Source organism: Sardina pilchardus, chromosome 6, assembly GCF_963854185.1.
Source record: "Sardina pilchardus chromosome 6, fSarPil1.1, whole genome shotgun sequence".
Lineage (NCBI taxonomy): Eukaryota > Metazoa > Chordata > Actinopteri > Clupeiformes > Clupeidae > Sardina > Sardina pilchardus.
Window position 1 is genome coordinate 11,655,764 of NC_084999.1, and position 19,473 is coordinate 11,675,236.

Genomic DNA, 19,473 nt, shown 5'->3' on the forward strand with positions numbered 1-19,473 from the left:
GAAATAAACAGACCACACAACTTAACAGACTGCAGCTGAAGCTCTACATTAGTGCCATGTGTGGCCTTACAGTAAATATCAATGATTGATATGTTTGCAGTTTGCACCTGTTATCTTTTAGCCTCCATATTAACTAAGCTACCGTCAAAATAGATTGTCAAATTCCCTCAGTCATTGTTGTTGTCATATTATGAGTAAAACATTTAGCCTACATGGTAATTTGTGAGATTTGTGTTTTGTGTGTGTGTGTGTGTGTGTGTGTACCGGCACCGGTATACAGTAGATATCGGTTCAAATGCGATAGGTACCCAACCCTATGTTAGTGTAATTGAGTGTGTAAGAGCAATCATTTAATTTTGTCCTGTAATAACATAATTCTACAACTCGTGATACATTATACTGTAGGCCTATTACAATAGCAATATGTGTTGATAAACATTTATTGTTGTAGCTCATTTCAATAATGATGACTTACAGGCTACTTCTTTCTCTCTTTCTCCTTGATCTAACTCTGCATACATATTGGTAACAAATTGTGAGTCTCTCATATTTGCCTGTAGATGGAGGCAGAGATTGAGGATCAATTGTTCACTGCTGTGAGACAGATAAGGCATTAGGGTAGTCTGGCTATCACCATAAGATCAATCTTTTGAGATTGAACATTAGTCTGGGGAGTCTGCGCTTTATTTCTACTGCAGAAGAGGCGTGATCAATGGGCATAGTTCAATGTACTGTACGTTTGGATAGTCCTTCAACCAATCAGACAAACAATCTGGATGTGCCTGGTGGATAAGTCAGTTTGTGATTGGACCCAGCAGATGTGGACAGGAAGCAGGACAGATAGATATGCAGGTTTCCAGCCTGAGCTGCCGGGCGAAATCCAAATCAGATCCAGATCAGGCAGGGTTCACCCAGCACCAGGGTGTAGTTCATCGTCACCTCTATGCAGACCATTCACCACAGTGAGCAGAGTCGGAGACAGGAATGGGTGTAGGTGTCTGTGTTGTATGTTGCAAGTCGCTTTGGTTAAAAAGCGTCAGCCAAATGTAATGTAATGTAGAGGTGTGTTTGCATGCTGACATATTGTAGGCCTATTTTTACATTTTAGATTGGATTGCAAAAATGAACTATTTCGATCATTATAAATAATGACATTTTCTGTTACATTGCACTTGTTGAAACATGTTGACATAATTGATATCTGTGTTTGGATGTGGTAAGATAAGACACACTTTTCCATGTAGGCTACAGAGGGAAAGTGATAAAAGGAGAATTCAAGAGAGACATGACTTAATTTTCATTAGGAAGGCACCACCCGCGTGTAATCATCTTTGTCATATCTCTTTTTTTCTTTTTTTTTACCTACAATCTTTTACCTTTTACCAATCTTTCTCTTTTACCTGCAGCAATGTCTGCAGCAAGGAATTTGCACATCACACGAGTTTGTCGAATCTAAAGTACCACATCAATGCAAAAAAATAGTGTTGACAGTGAGGGGCGTATTAATTCCATTATGTCCCCTAGGTTATAACTGTGGCCTGTGTCTGATTATTCAGTGATTCCTTTGAATTGAAATATTATTTTCACAGCAAAAATTGTATATGCGATTAATTTAGATGAATTACTCACAGAGTGTGTAATTAATTAGAATTGTAACAACTTTAATCGATTGACAGCCCTATATTTAACCCATGCTCATGTAACATGCATTGTGTCCAACCAGCGCGATTCAGCCCTGCACATGCCAGGACTCGAACCCGCGAAACAGCAGCACCTTGGATAGGGAGTTGGGCGTGGTGGCAATCGAGTTAAAAACCTAGGCTTTCTAGAAGCGTCGAGGAGTGAGGTTTACCAACGCTCCACACGCACAGCTCAGCCAGAGAGGGTTAAAGCGGAGTAATGAAGGATCTTTGGCTCAGCTAGCTGGCATCCGTTACACTCATAAGACTTTACTATCTCCAATGATGAGTTACACATTGACTGTCTCTCTCTATGCAGTCTCCTGGTGAAAGGCTGATGTGTTTTTTTTTTTTATTATCATATATTCAGGATAGGCCTATAGTGTTTACATTAACATAGAGAAACCTGGTCATGAAGATGATAAATACTTTGACTCCGGTTACTCATTAATGCGTCATATTAATGTGTTCTAGTCGGTAACAATCACAAAACAGTGATAAGGCATACAGTATGTATGCGGAAGTACCACAATTTATTTTGGGGTACCCAAGCTAGCGTCACTAGGTTTACAAGTACAAACACAGAAACGGAATCCTTCAAAAAACCCTAAACAGGATATGAAGGTCCATGTAAACGCACTCATTGACAATTATAACAGTAGATCACAATAAAAAGAGGTAGATTATGCAGAAAAACACAGGCATATACTGTACAAGTGGATCACAATGAGACACAGGAGTTAGGAACAAGCCATGTACATTCCTGTAAGATATTAGCCTGGCTGACGACCACATCTCAATGAGACGTGGTCTGGCAACCATACGTTAATTTTCTCGTATTTGAAGAAATGCCCGTTCATTGGCCGCCACAGATGTCTATCAAATGTGTCTGTGCATAGCTCACCATCGTCTTGCTTTCCCTGCTGTTCTGTGATTGGTCCCCTATCTCAGGCAAAAATTAGGGCGGTAGTTTCCAGGCTGCCTTTGCAGTGTGAATGAAATCGCGTGCAAAGCAGCATGGCAACACCCAGGCTAGTAAGATATAGTCTTTTAAAAGGTCATGCAAATACTGTCAGAGAAATACATTAATACGGCTTAATTCATTTCAGCTTTTGGATCAGGTGTCTCCCCCTCAGTTGGACCACGATGAGGTTCTGTGTCTGTGGGGCACAGTGGGTCGGTGGTGGTGCTGGAGACGGGCTTTGGCACTGGGCTTCCCTAGAAGGAGACAAGACATGAAACACCAAACACCAAAAACACACAGCAAACAACTCATGCATGTTTTTCCACCACCAAAGTATAGGCTATAGGTATCATATTGCAAACCTTGTTCGCGGCCACAAGCTCCATATAGACAGTCTTTCTGACCTTTGCTTATACTCAAACAACCATTGGTGTGTGATTTCAGATTATACAACAATTAAAATATACAATTTGTTGTAAAGCCACTTGTTGTAATGTCATCCAACTTGCACATGCTACCACAAGCCTTCCTCCCATGTTCCTTGTTGGTTGAATGCACTACCAGTTACTACTAGAGTAGGAACATCCCTCTCCACATTCTTAACTTCTGAAGACCCAGACACTACTTAGAACTAGCCTTGCTGAGCTTTGACTCACCACCTGATTGTGCCTGTTGAGGTGTCCACGACCATGGCAACCTTGACAGGGACAACAAGATGGCGGACATTCCCAGCTGCATTCCCCCTCCGGACAATTGCACTCATTGATGCACTTACTCTAACTGCACTCTACCTTTTTTTGTTGTTGTTAGAATTAGAATTGCTTTAAAAAGCTTAAAATGTTTACCATGTTGTAATTCGCTTTGGTTAAAAAGTGTCAGCCAAACGTAATGTAATGTACATGTAATGTAATGACTTGATTTAAACGTGTGTTCAGTGAGTATTTCCATGCAACTTTCCATGACTGGAAGCAGTTTTCCCAATTTAAACAGTATTGTGGTTTTACAGCTATATAAAACAGTAACACTTGTTATGAATACTTACTTCTGATTCACCTGAAGGTAGTAGATTGTACCCATAACATACTATGTAAAGTCCAAGAAGAAATTCCAACGCCGACATACCAATCAGTACACGTAAAATGTTGTTAACAGTGTACTGCAAAGCAAAGAAGAAACATATCAATGGGACATTTGTGGTGTGGTTTCATTTTGATATGAAAGGTATTCAGTCATGTATAATTTGCTTGTTTAACTCTGCAATGGTCCTTTTCCGGAATATCAATTGGGAATATTTCAAATATTCAAAATGGTAATGTTAGCCTCCTTTATTAGCCTGCAATAGCCTACTATAAACTTCAGTAGCCCAAATATCAACGCTGTCCGTCTTTCACTACTTTATGTTCACATAAGAATAGGCTGCTTCCATAAAGGGAGACACTTGGAAGACTGTAAGCAGGTTTACAAACTATTTAGCAGACATTACAATGTCGTAATGTTAGCAGCTACATAAAGGGTATGTCCGTAATAACCTTTTTTTGTCCATTTCTCACTGTTTAAAAATCTAAGGGGGGAGCTGAACAAGTTTAGGCTATGTGCAATGTTTTAATCCAACATCATGAGGTCTCCGTTCCTTCTGCTGGTGCAAATGCAAACAGTAAAAAAAGCCCTCAGAACTGTGTAGATCTAGGGCTATCCTAGAACCGTGTTCTTAGAACTATTGTGTCCAAAAACACCTTATGACATTACACAACTTGTCTCCCTCTAGAAAATGAGCTGTAAGGTTGTAATCAAATTGAAATTGAAATCAAGGTTTCAAGATTTCTTTTACTACTGGGGCACATAGGAAAACCTACAGATATTCCGGAAGAACTCATGAGTCTTGAGTAAAGTCTTGGGAGTTGTGTGGGAATCTTTTTTTTTTAAGATAAACAAAACGTACCTCAGCAGAGGCTGTTGATCGGTATGGTATATTGCTTGCCACGAATCCAACACATACAAGACTGAACAAAGCATCCACTAAGTGAGCATAGAGATTAAATCTTATCTGTGGACCCAAATACAATCATAATCATTTGAAACAACTGCAATACTGTTTTCAGTTTTCATTTCACTTTCCAATATTACACCGACATTATTTGACTATGAACCCCCATTTTACTTTCAGGACAGCAACTGAAAATTACAAAGCACTGTAACATACAATAAACTGAGTAGGAGGAATATAAGTTCCAGATATTTTAGAGTAATTATGGGTGTATGTGTAGCCTATGTGTGTGTGCATGCACGAGAGAGAGAGGGGGGAGGGTGTGTGTGTGTGTGTGTGTGTGAGTGTGAGTGTGAGTGTGAGTGTGAGAGAGAGAGAGAGAGAGAGAGAGAGAGAGAGAGAGAGAGAGAGAGAGAGAGAGAGAAAGAAATGGGCTTACCAAAGAAGGTGATGGCTTTATCCCAGGAAGCAGAAGACACAGTCCTGACAGCAAGATCTGAGTTAATACGCAGAGGAAGACAGGCTGAATACAATATATGTAATGGCAGGGCACCTTAACACTTAATAAAGTAAAAGGACAACTCTTCTGTCCGTCTCAAGTCTTACCATATCACACATCTACACTTACCGCGGCAGCATATGGGAGAAGCGCAACTCTTACTCGAATTAACGGGGTGTACTCAACATTTATGCGCTGCAACATCACAGCAAGTGCAAGTACCAACGACCCAATGCTAAGTTCAATGAGCTGGGAAATTAAGAAAAAGAGAATTATTATTACCCTGCCAGAAATCATATATGACAGAGCTTTGTTTAGCACAGCGACACACAGTTGGTAGACTCAATACAGTTGAGACATTTTTTGTTTTTTTTTTGGCTATTCCACTACCGCACAAAAACTGAAAAGAAAGCGATTTTTCATGTATTTCTTTGCTTGTCAAGTAATTGATATTTTCCACAATTAGCTCACAAACACTACATTTTTGTTTCAACTGTACCCATATGGGGTCCACTCCGCACAGTAATGGCACATACTGTATGTAGCTGTGCCCACCAGTGGCACACTTCACAGGTGACCACATGCCACACCTGGAGCAGGACACCCACTGCTCTCCCGGCTATGACCTTGAAAACCACCCGTCGCACACCAGGCAATGGGTGTTTTCTGTGCTTTTCGTTTTTCCCCTTTTCCGTTTTTCTCTGTCAGTATCTTCATCTTCATCTTTACGGAGGACAATTTTTCCCCTCTTCGATGACCTCCTTTACAGGGGTGTCAGTGAGAATATTGGCCATTCTGGAGCCAGCTTTTGGGTAAGGCCTGATTAGTTAACTCTGGAACATGCTCCTGGTGAACATAAACACACACACACACACACACACACACACATTGGGTCAGCTTTGATCAGCAAACTCTGGCCACAAACACACACACACACACACACGTGCGCGGGCAAACAAACAAACACACACAAACACACACACACAAACACACACACACACACACACACACACACAGACACACACACACACACACACACACACACAGCCTCTACATATGCTCTTATTGTCTTTACATAAACTCTGTAAGAAACTGTAACATCATAAAGGGTGAATCCCCCTGCCTATTTCAAAACCTGCTATTATCATATAATATTCATGTTGGAAAATATGTCCAGTGTCAATAGACAGTTAAAATATTATAAATATCAAAATCTATTTTCCTTTGTGTCTTACATGGGATAATTGTGACTTCCAACTTTTATCCCTGCACAACTAAACAGCATGTGACGTAATAGTGCCGAAGAAAATCAGGGCTGGGTTTCTAATGGAGACAGAATTAATTACTAGGCAGTGGAAACGGGTAGCTAAATTACTGTAGCCTATACCCCGCTGACCACCTTGCATATTTCTCTCGAGTTTGCAATAGCCTGACACGATGTCATGAAATATGATATGAGTTTTTAGGGCACAGAATATTATTTGTAAACATACAAGTTTAACAGTAGCCTAACAGTATGGATAAGGAGCCATTCATTGTTGAAGAGATATGAGGTAAAAAATCTTACCTTAGGGGGGAAAAGAAACGTTTGCCGATGTCTTCCGACAGGTTGTTCCAATCTCTCCCATGATCACAGAGAACGCATGCGGGTCAAAAATAACAACGTGGGTTTGCTGCGCACGCTGATAACAAGATAGGCTTAGGCATTTGAACTGTATGCATACAATACAATGTCTCAACTGTACTTAGTCTGCTCTATAAGAGCCTGCGTGTAAAAACATTTTTTAAAAAGAATTTCTATTGACAGAACAGATATTTTCGGAACAGACAGCTTTCTCACCCCAAACACTGCGAACATGAAATTCCCTGCCATCATGTAACCTGCAAGCCAACAGTATAAATGATTTGTAATTATTCCAGTCTGTCTACTGTAGGCCTACATGCAAAACAACTATGAAAATAGCCTACTGTTCAAAACGTCAACAACCTAAGATTGAACCTGTGGTTATAGCTGCATCAGCAGAGCAGAGCCAACGATGTCTACAATTAAGTTGGCTAATATTTTTGATTCGACCTAAATGGGAGGGCTCAAGCTAGGCTAATATCAATCGGCAAATAATGCACTAAATTACAGCATCACACTCGCATGAAAACCTCTTGTCAGAGCCAGAGCTGGTCAGAGCAAGTTGTCAGTGCAAGGAAGTGATTATGGGATGAACACGCCCCAATGAAGTCATGCATGGATAGTCCATTGTCGGCAACAGGGCTCTACAACCTGTCTTTTTGCAGTGAATTCAATGAAGTATCTTTAATTGAATCCTGTATTTTGGGATAGTTCAATCTTTGGGAATATATAGTCTGAGACTGTCACCACATAAACAAATCAATCTTAAAAGTGAATGTATAGGCACACTCATAGCATACTGCACAAAATAATGGATAAACGTTATACTGTAACATTTAACATTTAAACATATCAGCTCTGTTATGAGTTCTGTGTCCTTATCCAAACTGAGAGGCAGGAACATGACTGGCTCATTTGGCCATAGCAACGCCATTCTCCAGGATAAAGACAAAGCATCCAGCAGCCTCAGGCAAAGCTAGAAAAAGTCTGCTTACAGTAGGCTACATCCGCAGGCACTTTAGTGAGGTTGGCCTTGATGTTTCCCATATTGCATTTAGGCTACTTCAGCTCAGATCATTTACCAACATTACATGAGGACAGGAAGTGTGCGGCAAAGTGATTATTGATTAACTGAGGATGCATTTGCCCACTCATACACAATGCATGACAAAACTGCCTTCGTATTCAAATGGATATACTACACTGTAGCCTACTGCTAAACCGTACTAATAAGGCATATACGAAGTACAGGAGAAGATTGTAGCTTGCAATAGATGCTCTCTGTGATTTAAGCCTAACCGTGTCACTGATTGTATATTGTAGAGAACAGGCAAGGTTTTTGCAGTAAGTCAATATTGCGTGCAAAATTCTGTGAGATACTGTACAAGTCTGAGGAAAAAAGTATGAAAACTACAATTAACAGCTACAGTACACCTGGTCGTCTGTATATATCATGTAATAAAAACAGGAAGGCCTGCAACATTATCAAGTGTGTGTCTGTGTCTGTGTCTGTGTCTGTGTCTGTGTCTGTGTCTGTGTCTGTGTCTGTGTCTGTGTCTGTGTCTGTGTCTGTGTGTCTGTGTGTCTGTGTGTCTGTGTGTCTGTGTGTCTGTGTGTGTATTAAGGACACTAAAGTAAAACACAACCTTGTGGCACCTTCCTTCTGATGGTTATTATCAGACACAAGCACTGTATTAATAGTAATACTTTGTAGTTGGATATTCAATCTATTGAGAAAGAAGGAGTTGCTAGTAGGGCCTAAGCTCATTCATTCTGACAGTTTTGTAGAGGGAATGTTGTCAGACAGCTGTTGACAGTACCCCGCCGGCGCCGGTATGCCAATCCAAGCTTTTTTCATCTGTTGATCCTCGTTAGCGGAACCAAAGATTGTTAAGGCAGAGCAAGATACTTCATCAGAAGTCACTTCCTGGAACCCGAATCGCATGAGGAGTCAAAATCCTCCTGAGCAGAGGCAGAGACTATTCCACTGAAGTCTATGGGCATAGCTCAGCAGCTCACCATATGCTAAGATTTGGGATCTGTAGCGACTAGGCCCTGAGCAGTCGCTGAGAGGCTAAGTTATGGGTGTAGCTGCTTGTATGACGCGCCGTGCAAAAGAATATCCGCTGAGTTCCAGGATGCGTTTGACCGGTTTATTGAAAAAGGTAATCCAACAACTTAATCATAACGTGCTCAAAGTAAATATGTTCTCAGCAGTCCAACAAAAAAGAACGTAAACAGTGGAAACATCGAAAACAGCGTTAAGCGGCGGTCAACAAAAAATACGGCCTCCCAGTAGCTCACCCTCTCACTGTGTCTAGCTACTTCCTCCCGTGCACCTGTTGATAAACTAATTAGATGTCACCGCCCCCAATTACCGTGTCATGAAAATAAACCACAAAAGACTAACAAAATACAAAACCCAATTAACCCAAATATAAACCATGAAATTATATTACTTACTAATTCACCAATAATCAAAATCTATATATTTATAATAATAAACATAATCGTGGCTCCTACATACCAGCCCCTAATTATTAAGCTATTACATAATAATTACTCGATAGGAGTCATGCAATAATTAAACTAAACAAAATACATTACATTACAATCTTCTTTGTTGTCTTCTTCTTCATCATCCTGTAAGAAAGTCAGTCGTAGGGCCAGAGGTTACTAGCACATAGCCCTGTGATCTGTGTTCACCACAGTCACTATTAGTCATGCGTCAAAGTCAGATGTCTAGTCAGATCTAGATCTTGTCCTCTGGAACAGTTGCCCCCCCTCCAGGATCAGCCTCCTGCAGCAGACATGCTATGATGATAGTAAGTGCCAGAGCAGGCTTCTTAGTCTTGATGCGCACCTGATGCACATAGCCCCTTCGGTCTGGAAAGGTTTGAAGGACTCGTCCTACGACCCAGGAGTTACGAGGTGGTGTGCTCTTCCAGAACAGGCCGGTCATGTACTGGACCCGCTTCCATCGCCTCCGTGTGTACATGTCCCCTTCCAGGAAGACTCCTGGTGGCAAAGATGGCATTGTCTTTAAAAGCAGTAGGTGATTAGGCATCACTCTCATCCGTCGGTGAAATGAGGAATCCTTCTGAAGCCTCTTCTTCAGATGTAAGGAACGCTGCTCAATGATCACCCTGTTTGGCATACTAACGTCCTTATTCCTCAATTGCAGATTGATCTGATGACCATTGACCGGTCTTGCAGAACTCGTAACCGGCTCCATGAACCTTTGTTCCTCTCTTGCCATACCAGGCTGTTCCTCCATGCTGCACTCAGGGGTCTGTCTGTGGCTGCTGCCACAGTTCGTTCAAAGTCACAACTGACACTCTGTTGACCGTTGGCTGCTCACCTTCACGGTCTTCATTCAGTGGCCCATTCACCGTCCAGCCCAACATTGTTCTGATCGCATAGGGTCCTTCTCTGACACTGTGAATCACTTGCAATGGTTCCAAGGCTTTGGAGACATTTGTCCCAATCAACAGATCAATCCCTGCATCAATCTCAGGCAAGTGAACATGCTTCAGATAATGCCATTTCTGAATGTCACTCTGCTTTGGAATATTTCTTCTGTGAACTGGCATGTGTGTTTGTGTGTAGGCCTTGGGCAGCTCACAGAACTGTTCCTCAGTCAAGCCAGCCACTTCCAGTTCTGACACCACATGGCTGCTCACCACTTTCTCTTGGCCCATCGTCCGTAGAAGAATGTGGACCATCTGTCCTGGGACGTTGAGTTTCTCCCTTAGAGCCTCTGAACAGAACACTGCCGTACTTCCTGGGTCCAAGAAAGCATAGGTGGCGACAATCGTACTGCCCTCCTTGGACTTAACTTGCACCGGAACTATTGGTAGCTTACAGTCATGATCACCAGCCCCTGTAAGCCCACTTGACATCAGGGCGCTGTCGACGGACACCTCTGATTTCCTCTCAGCTTGGTTCGGATCTTCGTCTTTTTCTTTTTGTGGAATGTGAAGAACAGTTAAATGTTTGTGGCTTTCATGTGACCTCTGTGGCACAAATGTCTTTGCTTTAGCACGGAGGGTTTGTCCTTTCATTCCATCTGCGCGCTTTGATGCAGAAGTTCTCTCTCTCAAGATGCTCCGAGATTTGAGCACATCCAGTTTTGCCATGTTTGCTGCAATTTCCTCGTCCAATTGAAGTTGTTCTTTCCTTTTGCGCAGCCGTTCCTCCTCCTCTTCTAGTTCATGCTTATCCTTTAATAATTGTTGTCTCGTTCTTAAAGCTGCCAAGTCAGCCTCTGCTTTGAGACATGCTTTCATTTTATTCACACTCATTTTTCTTTCATTTTGAAGCCTTTCAATATTGTTTGCCAGAGCCTTTGCTGTAGGCTTAGATTGCCTTTCCTCACTCTCCATTTCAGAGCTTGAAACTTGACCGTTTTGACTCATTTTCTTCTTTCCAGTTACTTATCAAATAAATGTGCATCCAAACAATTTCAAGAAGTACAAAACTTCATACACATTAGCGAAGCAGTGGCAATTTCAAAGAGTCAACGCTGAGATTCAACATAGCATAGAGGTAGCTAGGCTTCAATGCATCCAAACATTTCCACGGATCCACAATCGCCACGCACATTAGCAGAGCAGCGGCAATTTCAAAGAAACAAAGCGGAGAATCAACGTAGCACGGAGGCAGGCTATAGTGCATCCAAACACTTCCACAGATCCACAAACGTCACGCACATTAGCAGAGCAGCGGTAATTTCAAAGAGTCAAAGCGGAGAATCAACGTAGCATGGAGATATAACAGCACCAGATCCACAGAGTCAATGCCAGCGTTCGGTATGACCAACTCAAACGGTGTTCAATCCAATAATGTCCCCAATGGACAGACAGTTCATGCGTGCCGCATTCTACAGCACGATGCGCATTTAAAACACCAGCAAGCCTACCTGGCTTTTGAGTGCGTCTTCCGAAGCTGTGGCCAGTGATGTATAAAGTACTAGAGATCCAGACTTGAGTAGAAGTACAAGTACTCTATCAAAAAAGTGACTTGAGTAGAAGTAGAAGTGCTCTTTAAAAAACGTACTTAAGTGGAAGTACTAAAGTATTAAACATGTTTTGTACTTAAGTATTGCAAGTAGTTTATTTTTTAAAATACTACTCAAGTACTGAAAGTAAAAGTAGAAGTATTATGTAATTAGCTGATTTGCGAACGAGATGGGTGCAAAAGGTATCAGCACAATCGTTCAGTGCAGGCCCCTTGGCAGACACACGGGGGCCATAGCCTAGGCCCTAGATTAGGCTATAAACATGTGGTAGTAGTTAAACAAGGTGAATAAATATGTAGCCATCTATCTATCTATCTATCTATCTATCTATCTATCTAATGCATCAGTCAGTAGCCATAGCATGAAAAATACATGATAAGACTATAGTGTCACAATTGTTTTAGCATAAGTTAAGAATTTTGATACTGATTTGATTTGGGAGCCCCACCACACCAGTGGAGACCAGACATTACAAGGCATACTTCCCCACACTCAGTGAAAAGGTGGCTTCATATCATATTTGTATTTCAAACATTTTGAAATTCATATGAAGTTTACATTAGGCCTATTTATGATCTGCACAATTCAAATACATAGTATGTTGAGTATTTGATATAGATTTTTTATTTTGACTCACATTTTACACGATTGTCATTGACTTACATTTATCTTTAATGTCAACTGTCTAATTGAGTGCCTGTCACTTTAAAAGAACGTGAGAGTAATTAGGCCTCAGTCATGGTAGGCTAGGTTATCCGGCTAGTCTAGAATAGGCATAATGCATAAAAATATGTGGAAGCAATGCTTATGTTTTCTATGTAATTTATGTAGTTTAAATAAATGTTCTAAAACCAAACAAGTGGAAGAACACAATATTGAAGTAGTAGGCTTATTGTGGGGTGCTACACACACTGAAGTCGGAGACCAAGAAGAAATGTTGCAATTTAAAAACGGGATTAGGCCTACTCGAGAATGACTTATTGTACAAATGAATGCTTCTCATGTAGCCTAACTTCACCTTGATTTTCTCGCGAACCCTTAATTACAGTAACTATTTAACACCATTGGAAAGCTAAGATCGCGCTGTCAACAAGTGACACGCATCAGTGTGACTAGGACTTCGTGAGCAATCCGGAACGGATTTGTTCGTGACCGACACACCAGTAACGAGTAACGATGGAGCACATAAAAAATGTATCGGAGTAAAAGTACTATACTCATCGAAAATATGTAGTGAAGTAAAAGTAGAAGTAGCAGAAAAAAATAATACTCCAGTAAAGTACAGATACTGCATTTCAGTACTTAAGTAGAGTACTTAAGTAGTTCTACTTCGTTACTATACATCTCTGGCTGTGGCCTAATGAGCGAGAGTCCGTGCAGTCTTCCTTCCTTTATCTCCGGTGATCCTTTCTCCCATTGATCCTTGAGACGTCCGCATTTGCTTTCCTAATGCCGTTTTTTGTTGACAAAATGTAGCGACTAGGCCCTGAGCAGTCGCTGAGAGGCTAGTTATGGGTGTAGCTGCTTGTATGACGCGCCGTGCAAAAGAATATCCGCTGAGTTCCAGGATGCGTTTGACCGGTTTATTGAAAAAGGTAATCCAACAACTTAATCATAACGTGCTCAAAGTAAATATGTTCTCAGCAGTCCAACAAAAAAGAACGTAAACAGTGGAAACATCGAAAACAGCGTTAAGCGGCGGTCAACAAAAAATACGGCCTCCCAGTAGCTCACCCTCTCACTGTGTCTAGCTACTTCCTCCCGTGCACCTGTTGATAAACTAATTAGATGTCACCGCCCCCAATTACCGTGTCATGAAAATAAACCACAAAAGACTAACAAAATACAAAACCCAATTAACCCAAATATAAACCATGAAATTATATTACTTACTAATTCACCAATAATCAAAATCTATATATTTATAATAATAAACATAATCGTGGCTCCTACAGGATCTTTGGAGTTATGTGAATTTTGGCCAAGGTCTCATGACCCTCAAACCCTTTCGACAATGTCAGGTACATTTTTTAGCGCCTAAATTAATGTAATGTAATGATGGACAACTTTGTCAGAACGGATGACCTGTGTAACATGAGAGAACTATTAAAAAAATATGGTAAAAATAAGAGTCATCACCTTTATTAGACTAGTGTGATTAAAGTACATCAAATTACATTAGTTTAGAACAACACACAAGATGCCTTAATGGTAGACTTACAAAAAGGAGTTTAGAATATGTGCCTCTATACTTGTACTCTATGCACTATGTTGTTCATTATTCAATTCATTAACAGGAATCATGATAATGAGTCTAGAAAAGGTGTGCAAACGATCCTTCTCCTTTCCTTCAAGGTGAGGCAGGAGCAGCGACGTCCTCTTCCTTAAGCAGAGGAACAGTGCTATCAAAGGCAGCGCCAGGTGCAGTGCTGGACCCTTTATCACCAACCTGGAATACAGCGAGGAACCATTTCAGACAATCCGTGCCGTTTATCAGCATAGGTTTGAACTAGGGCCGGGACTTTAGCGCGTTAATTACGATTAATTAATTACACAAACATTAATGCGTTAAAAAAATTGACGCATTTTAATCGTATGCCTATTTATTTTTGCACCGCGGAACGTTTCTCACTGGATGAGTTTCAGACGGACCGATTATACTGGAGCACCAAGTAGTTCGGTTCAGACCATAGACTGTAAGGTTCAGACAAAACAAACCACAGTGGCACGGTGAACATGAACAAAGAAGCTGATGTGACCGCGTTGGTTGGCCCCGTGGATGGGAAATGTTGTTACAAAAAACGAACGGATGGAAGCGCAGATAAGAGCATGGTTGTGTGCAACCTATGCAACAAGGACGTATCACCACAGGTATCACCTCAGTGCAAAACATAAAGCAGCTAGCTGCTAGCGTGGACAAAGTATTGTGATACTCCAGTCCAGACACTTGAGGGAAACCTCTGAGCTTTATTTATTATTAAATAGCAACCGAGTTGCTGTTACAGCCACAACTCACGCTAATAACAGTAATCCACCGCACCTAATTCCATGTCCAACTTTCATAGACCTAAAAGAAACTTCACACTCAGAACCGCATACAAGCACACACGCACACACGTAAACTCCGCCCCCCAGTTCCCCTTAAAGGGACACAACAATTTCATGAACTCAACTCAAGGTAACAGGTGACACAATTAACAGGATATCACAGTATTATAGTTTACAGAAGGTCTATCTATCTATAGGCTACATGAATTTCTGAAAATGTACTATTTGTAAATATGGTATTGCTACACTTTATGGCAAAAATTGCACTGGTCTGTTGGACTTATTAATAAACAATATTTTTGTTGCTTAAGCTTAGGCCTATGTATTCAGTCATTATCCAATAGTAGGCTATACTAAAAATCCATGTGAAAAAAAAATACTTCTCACTGTTCTCAGGTCATATATTTATATACAATTAAAATGCGATTAATTTCGATTAATTAATTACAAAGCCTCTAATTAATTAGATTAATTTTTTTAATCGAGTCCCAGCCCTAGTTTGAACGCATCTTTATGGAGGAGTGATAGGTCATTTTGAAAGAGTGATGGACTATCAATTGTTTTACTTCAATATCAAAAGCAACTTTTTGGCGGGTGAAACTACACACAATGTTTTTACTCCATACAAAAAGCAAAGCTCAAACAGTCCTGGCATCTACAGAGGAGTACAAGTACAGAACTAACCAGTTGATCAAAAGACTGCTGTTTGATGGCTTTCACAGAGAAGACTGAGATTGTGGTGGAAACACAGACCTCGAACACAGCCATGACCAACAATAATCCTTTCATTCCATTGATCACACTCTGTTTGAGAGAAACAGTAGATGAGGTAACAAACTGTTAGGAAAATCACCACTGAGCTGCAAATGTTGATTTGAATATGTATGTCGGTAATTAATCAACTCAAAAGTTAACCAAATTTAACACTGTTAACTACATGTATGACCTATTCTTCTCAAAGACGCCTAAGAAACGACAACAAAAGCATAAAAGTGTAGGTATTCTTTAACCCTAAACAGCAGCAAGTTTGTGTTTTGGCATTTCACCTACCTTGTGCTGCACACAAGCTGAGAACATACGATCGTAAGAACGATCTCCGTCTTGATAATTTTGGCATTCAACATGTCGCTGATTGGCCAGTTCCCAGCAAAAGTATCCAATGGCAGCTAGGGCCAACAGAGAACTGATGATGTTCATGGCCAATGTTCCTTTAATCTGACAATGAAAGGTCCCGTATCATGAAAAATTCACATTTTCAGTGCTTTTAAACAAGCATTTGGGTATCTGGGATGGTTACCGATGTAAAAAAACACTAAAGTAACAAAATCCAGTCATTTGTTTATACGCTGCCTAGGTCTGGAAATATGTAACTTAGTGAGACGTTCAGAACTTCCTGCACAATACAATGTGGAAACCTTATGGTTATGGATGTATGGTACTTTTTGGCAAATTCAAAATATGTGTGTTTGTTCTACCTTTTGGTATTTTGACCAAAGTTTGACATAGATGTAAGACCTCAAGGAAACCAGATTTCAATGTGCCATCTGACACTATTAGCCTAGCATAGCATAACTCACTGTAGGCCTAAATGGCTTATAGCAGTTAGCCTATAGTTCCATTTTAGCCAGTTTTAGGCTACCTGTTGTAATCCACTTCCCTATGTTACTCTGGGGCCGAATGCAAATTTGTCAAAATGCTGGTGTATTCCTTTAAGTACATGATAATTTGTTCATATTGAAATGTATGATAATGTTGTCAATAATCCCTGCTGTTTTTAACTTAAATTAACTACATTTTTTGGGGAATAAAAATGTAATGTAAATTATTTTTACCAGACGAACATGCCTTCCTTTATGTGCCGCAGCAGATACTGATCCTGAAATGATAACCTGTGAATTAAAATGAGCAATTTCATGCAACACCAAATTGGCAACCATGAATAAACATAAAATCGACATGAATGGCAAGGATGGAGCAGCTGCATCACATAAATCACTATGTTACATAAATAAGGCTGCTGGAATTAAAAAAGAGTTGAGTAGACCTATAATCTTTCTGTACTTCATTCATTTGTATGCACAATGAAAAAAAAAATCCTCAAACACACTCGGAGGGGATTTGTTTTCAAAATCAAATAAGTTAACATCTTCTGATCATTTCCATTCTTACAAATATTCCTAGACACAGAGGGACCTCCCCAAGGATCTCAGATGACAAGAAGCCTAGCACACCAAGTGATACTGCCATCATCCCAAGGAATATCTGCACCATCTGCACAGGTAAAAACAACAGACATCATTACAGGACACTGTAAAAAACTGAAAAAACAAAACAAATAGGCCTATGCATCAACATATCAGTGATGGTGTAGTAGACGATAAAATACAGTGATAAGGTCAGTAATTGACCTTTTAAAAACACGTCTTGAAAACTTACTCCAAGTTGCATGGGATAGCCTTTTTGAAAGAGCCTGGTCATTTCAGGCACTTTTTCATATTGCATGGCCGGCTTTTTAGATTCTGTAACAGTAACATTAGTCATGGGAAGGTCACAGTGGTCCTCCAGTGGAACCACTGTTGTGACAACCTTAAGCCCATTAGTAGGCATTGCTGACGACAGAAGTTCTGAAATTAGAAAAACAAAAATGTTGGAATACACTTGGATTTAATGTAGGCTTGCACAATTAACGTGATAAATTGTTGTTAAAACGTGAAAAAGATAGTGTTATAACAATAAACTTCACGGACGTAAGACTGAGCCACACTAATGTTCAATCAAAAGATTGCGCTTAGTATGGTGATGGCCAGACGTGAGCCTTCTACAGACCCGGTGGCTGGACAACCCATGTGGCAGCTGGCTTATGCAGTGAAGGTGGAAAGAAAAACACACTTGTGACAGTACAACAAGTACAACAAATAATCGAGGGCACACCTACTCCAATTATTATAGTGGGTGTTAAATATTCCATAACCACTCGAGAGAAACATGACGCAGTGCACTTTATTTCCTGCGTCATGCTGCCATCTAGTGGTTAAGGAATATTTAACATCCATTACCAAGTGCCCTCGACTATTTGCAAAAGGAACACGGCTATTCACATTTGTAGGGTAGCCTACATCTTGTGAATGATCTTAAAGTGAACTTCTTTCACTTTGTTTGTAATGCAATAATTGTTAGGTAATAGCAGAGAGGGTTAAAGCGGAGCTTTGGTAATAGCCCTTTTCCTAGTTGATATATTGGATTAGACCATTCCAGTAGCCTATTATCGGTTTATTTTTGGTTAAAAACCGTCAGGCAAATGTAATGTAATTTGCAATTTTCTTAAATTGAAGAGTTTGACGAACATGTTTGTTGTCACACTTTTTGTCAAATATTTTAATATCATTCAAGATTGTGTTATTACTGCAGTAGAAGGTAAACCATGTGACAGGTGACTTTTAATGAGACGTAATCGTCCTTTGGGCATAGCTTTAATTACTGTATGCGTGCGGGCTCCTAGATCTACGAGAAGTAGTGCTGACGCCATTGTCGAAGGAAGGTGAAATCCGAAATCTTAGCTGAAAGCCTCCCCCCAACCAGATTTAGTTGCGAGCATAAGACACTATGGTGATCAAAAAACAGAGCCACTTTCGTGTCACACCATAACCTCACTTTGATCGCAACATACCTCGCTAACCCACGAATCGAGGTTCGTAGTTCACTCAACTGGTAGCAACTTCTTTGTTTAACAGAAATATTGATGTTTTAGGATGCTAGTTAATGAAATGAACTTTCTTGACGGCAGAAACAAAAACTGAAGTGGGGTTAGGGTGCCAGATGATGCGTAATGCACCGCCCTGGCACACTCCATAATAACAATTTAGATATGAATTTCCCGTAGGCCTAATGAAAAAAACTGATGAAAGCACTAATTACCACTCTCAACCAGAGTATACTTCCAGTTCTAGCAAGACTACTAAAAGCACGGCATCATGCCATGTATTTTTAGACACAAAACGTATGACAAGCCGAACTTTTTGAAGCTAACTGTGACATGATATATAACGCTTTATCTCCTTCGATATTTTAACTTCGGTCTGTTATGAATAAGGCTAGCCTACTACATTATGTCAAGAGGTGTTTATGGGAAAACAAACGACAAATAATATTTCTCACCTTTGGAAAACAGTTGCACAAAAATAGAGGAAGTAAATCTCAGTGAAATCTACGCGATTCCCAGTCGGAAGTAACTTTCGATTTGAAACGGATGTCCTTATCCATACGCAACGCAGTTGATTCGTCCTCCTAGTTTTATTAACCCTATGCGGTGCCCATTGATTTATGTAGGCCTGTGGCACAATGACTGTAAAAAAGTTTTGCTTGTAACAGTCTTTGAAAACTCTTTACAAAAAAAAAAAAAAAAAAAAAAAACCTGAATGCATGCACAGACATTATAGGAGCAATTTTGAATTGAATTGGGGGGTTGCATTTAAGCATGTGTGTAGTCAGTGGTCAATAAATACTGGCAATACTACATGTTATTGTTTGTTTGTTAATTTGTTTGTTAACAAATACACAGATTGCACGCACGCACGCACGCACACACACACACACACACACACACACACACACACACACACACACACACACACACACACACACACACACGCACACAC

The 19,473-nt window shown here is 40.4% G+C and overlaps 1 protein-coding gene across 1 annotated transcript; it reads right to left on the reverse strand.

The window, feature by feature from the left end:
* Nucleotides 1–13,896: 13,896 nt before the first annotated feature.
* Nucleotides 13,897–19,110, reverse strand: si:dkey-7j14.6 (uncharacterized protein LOC556585 homolog). Its single transcript, XM_062538426.1, has 7 exons — nucleotides 18,974–19,110; nucleotides 17,255–17,442; nucleotides 16,988–17,089; nucleotides 16,651–16,707; nucleotides 15,869–16,033; nucleotides 15,503–15,622; nucleotides 13,897–14,219 (listed from the first exon to the last, which is right to left on the reverse strand). Exons 2-7 carry the CDS (start codon nucleotides 17,423–17,425, stop codon nucleotides 14,121–14,123), a joined length of 714 nt encoding a protein of 237 aa, XP_062394410.1. The 5' UTR covers nucleotides 17,426–17,442; nucleotides 18,974–19,110; the 3' UTR covers nucleotides 13,897–14,120.
* Between the last annotated feature and the right edge of the window lie 363 nt (nucleotides 19,111–19,473).

Bases quoted from the DNA above. Each gene is read 5' to 3' on its own strand.
- si:dkey-7j14.6 (XM_062538426.1), bottom strand. From the start codon at position 17,425: ATGCCTACTAATGGGCTTAAGGTTGTCACAACAGTGGTTCCACTGGAG. The intron at 16,034-16,650 runs GTAAAAATAATT...TTTCATTGTCAG, and splicing joins AAGGAAGGCATGTTCGTCTG to ATTAAAGGAACATTGGCCAT. The intron at 14,220-15,502 runs GTTAGTTCTGTA...GCTGTATTCCAG, and splicing joins AGCAGTCTTTTGATCAACTG to GTTGGTGATAAAGGGTCCAG.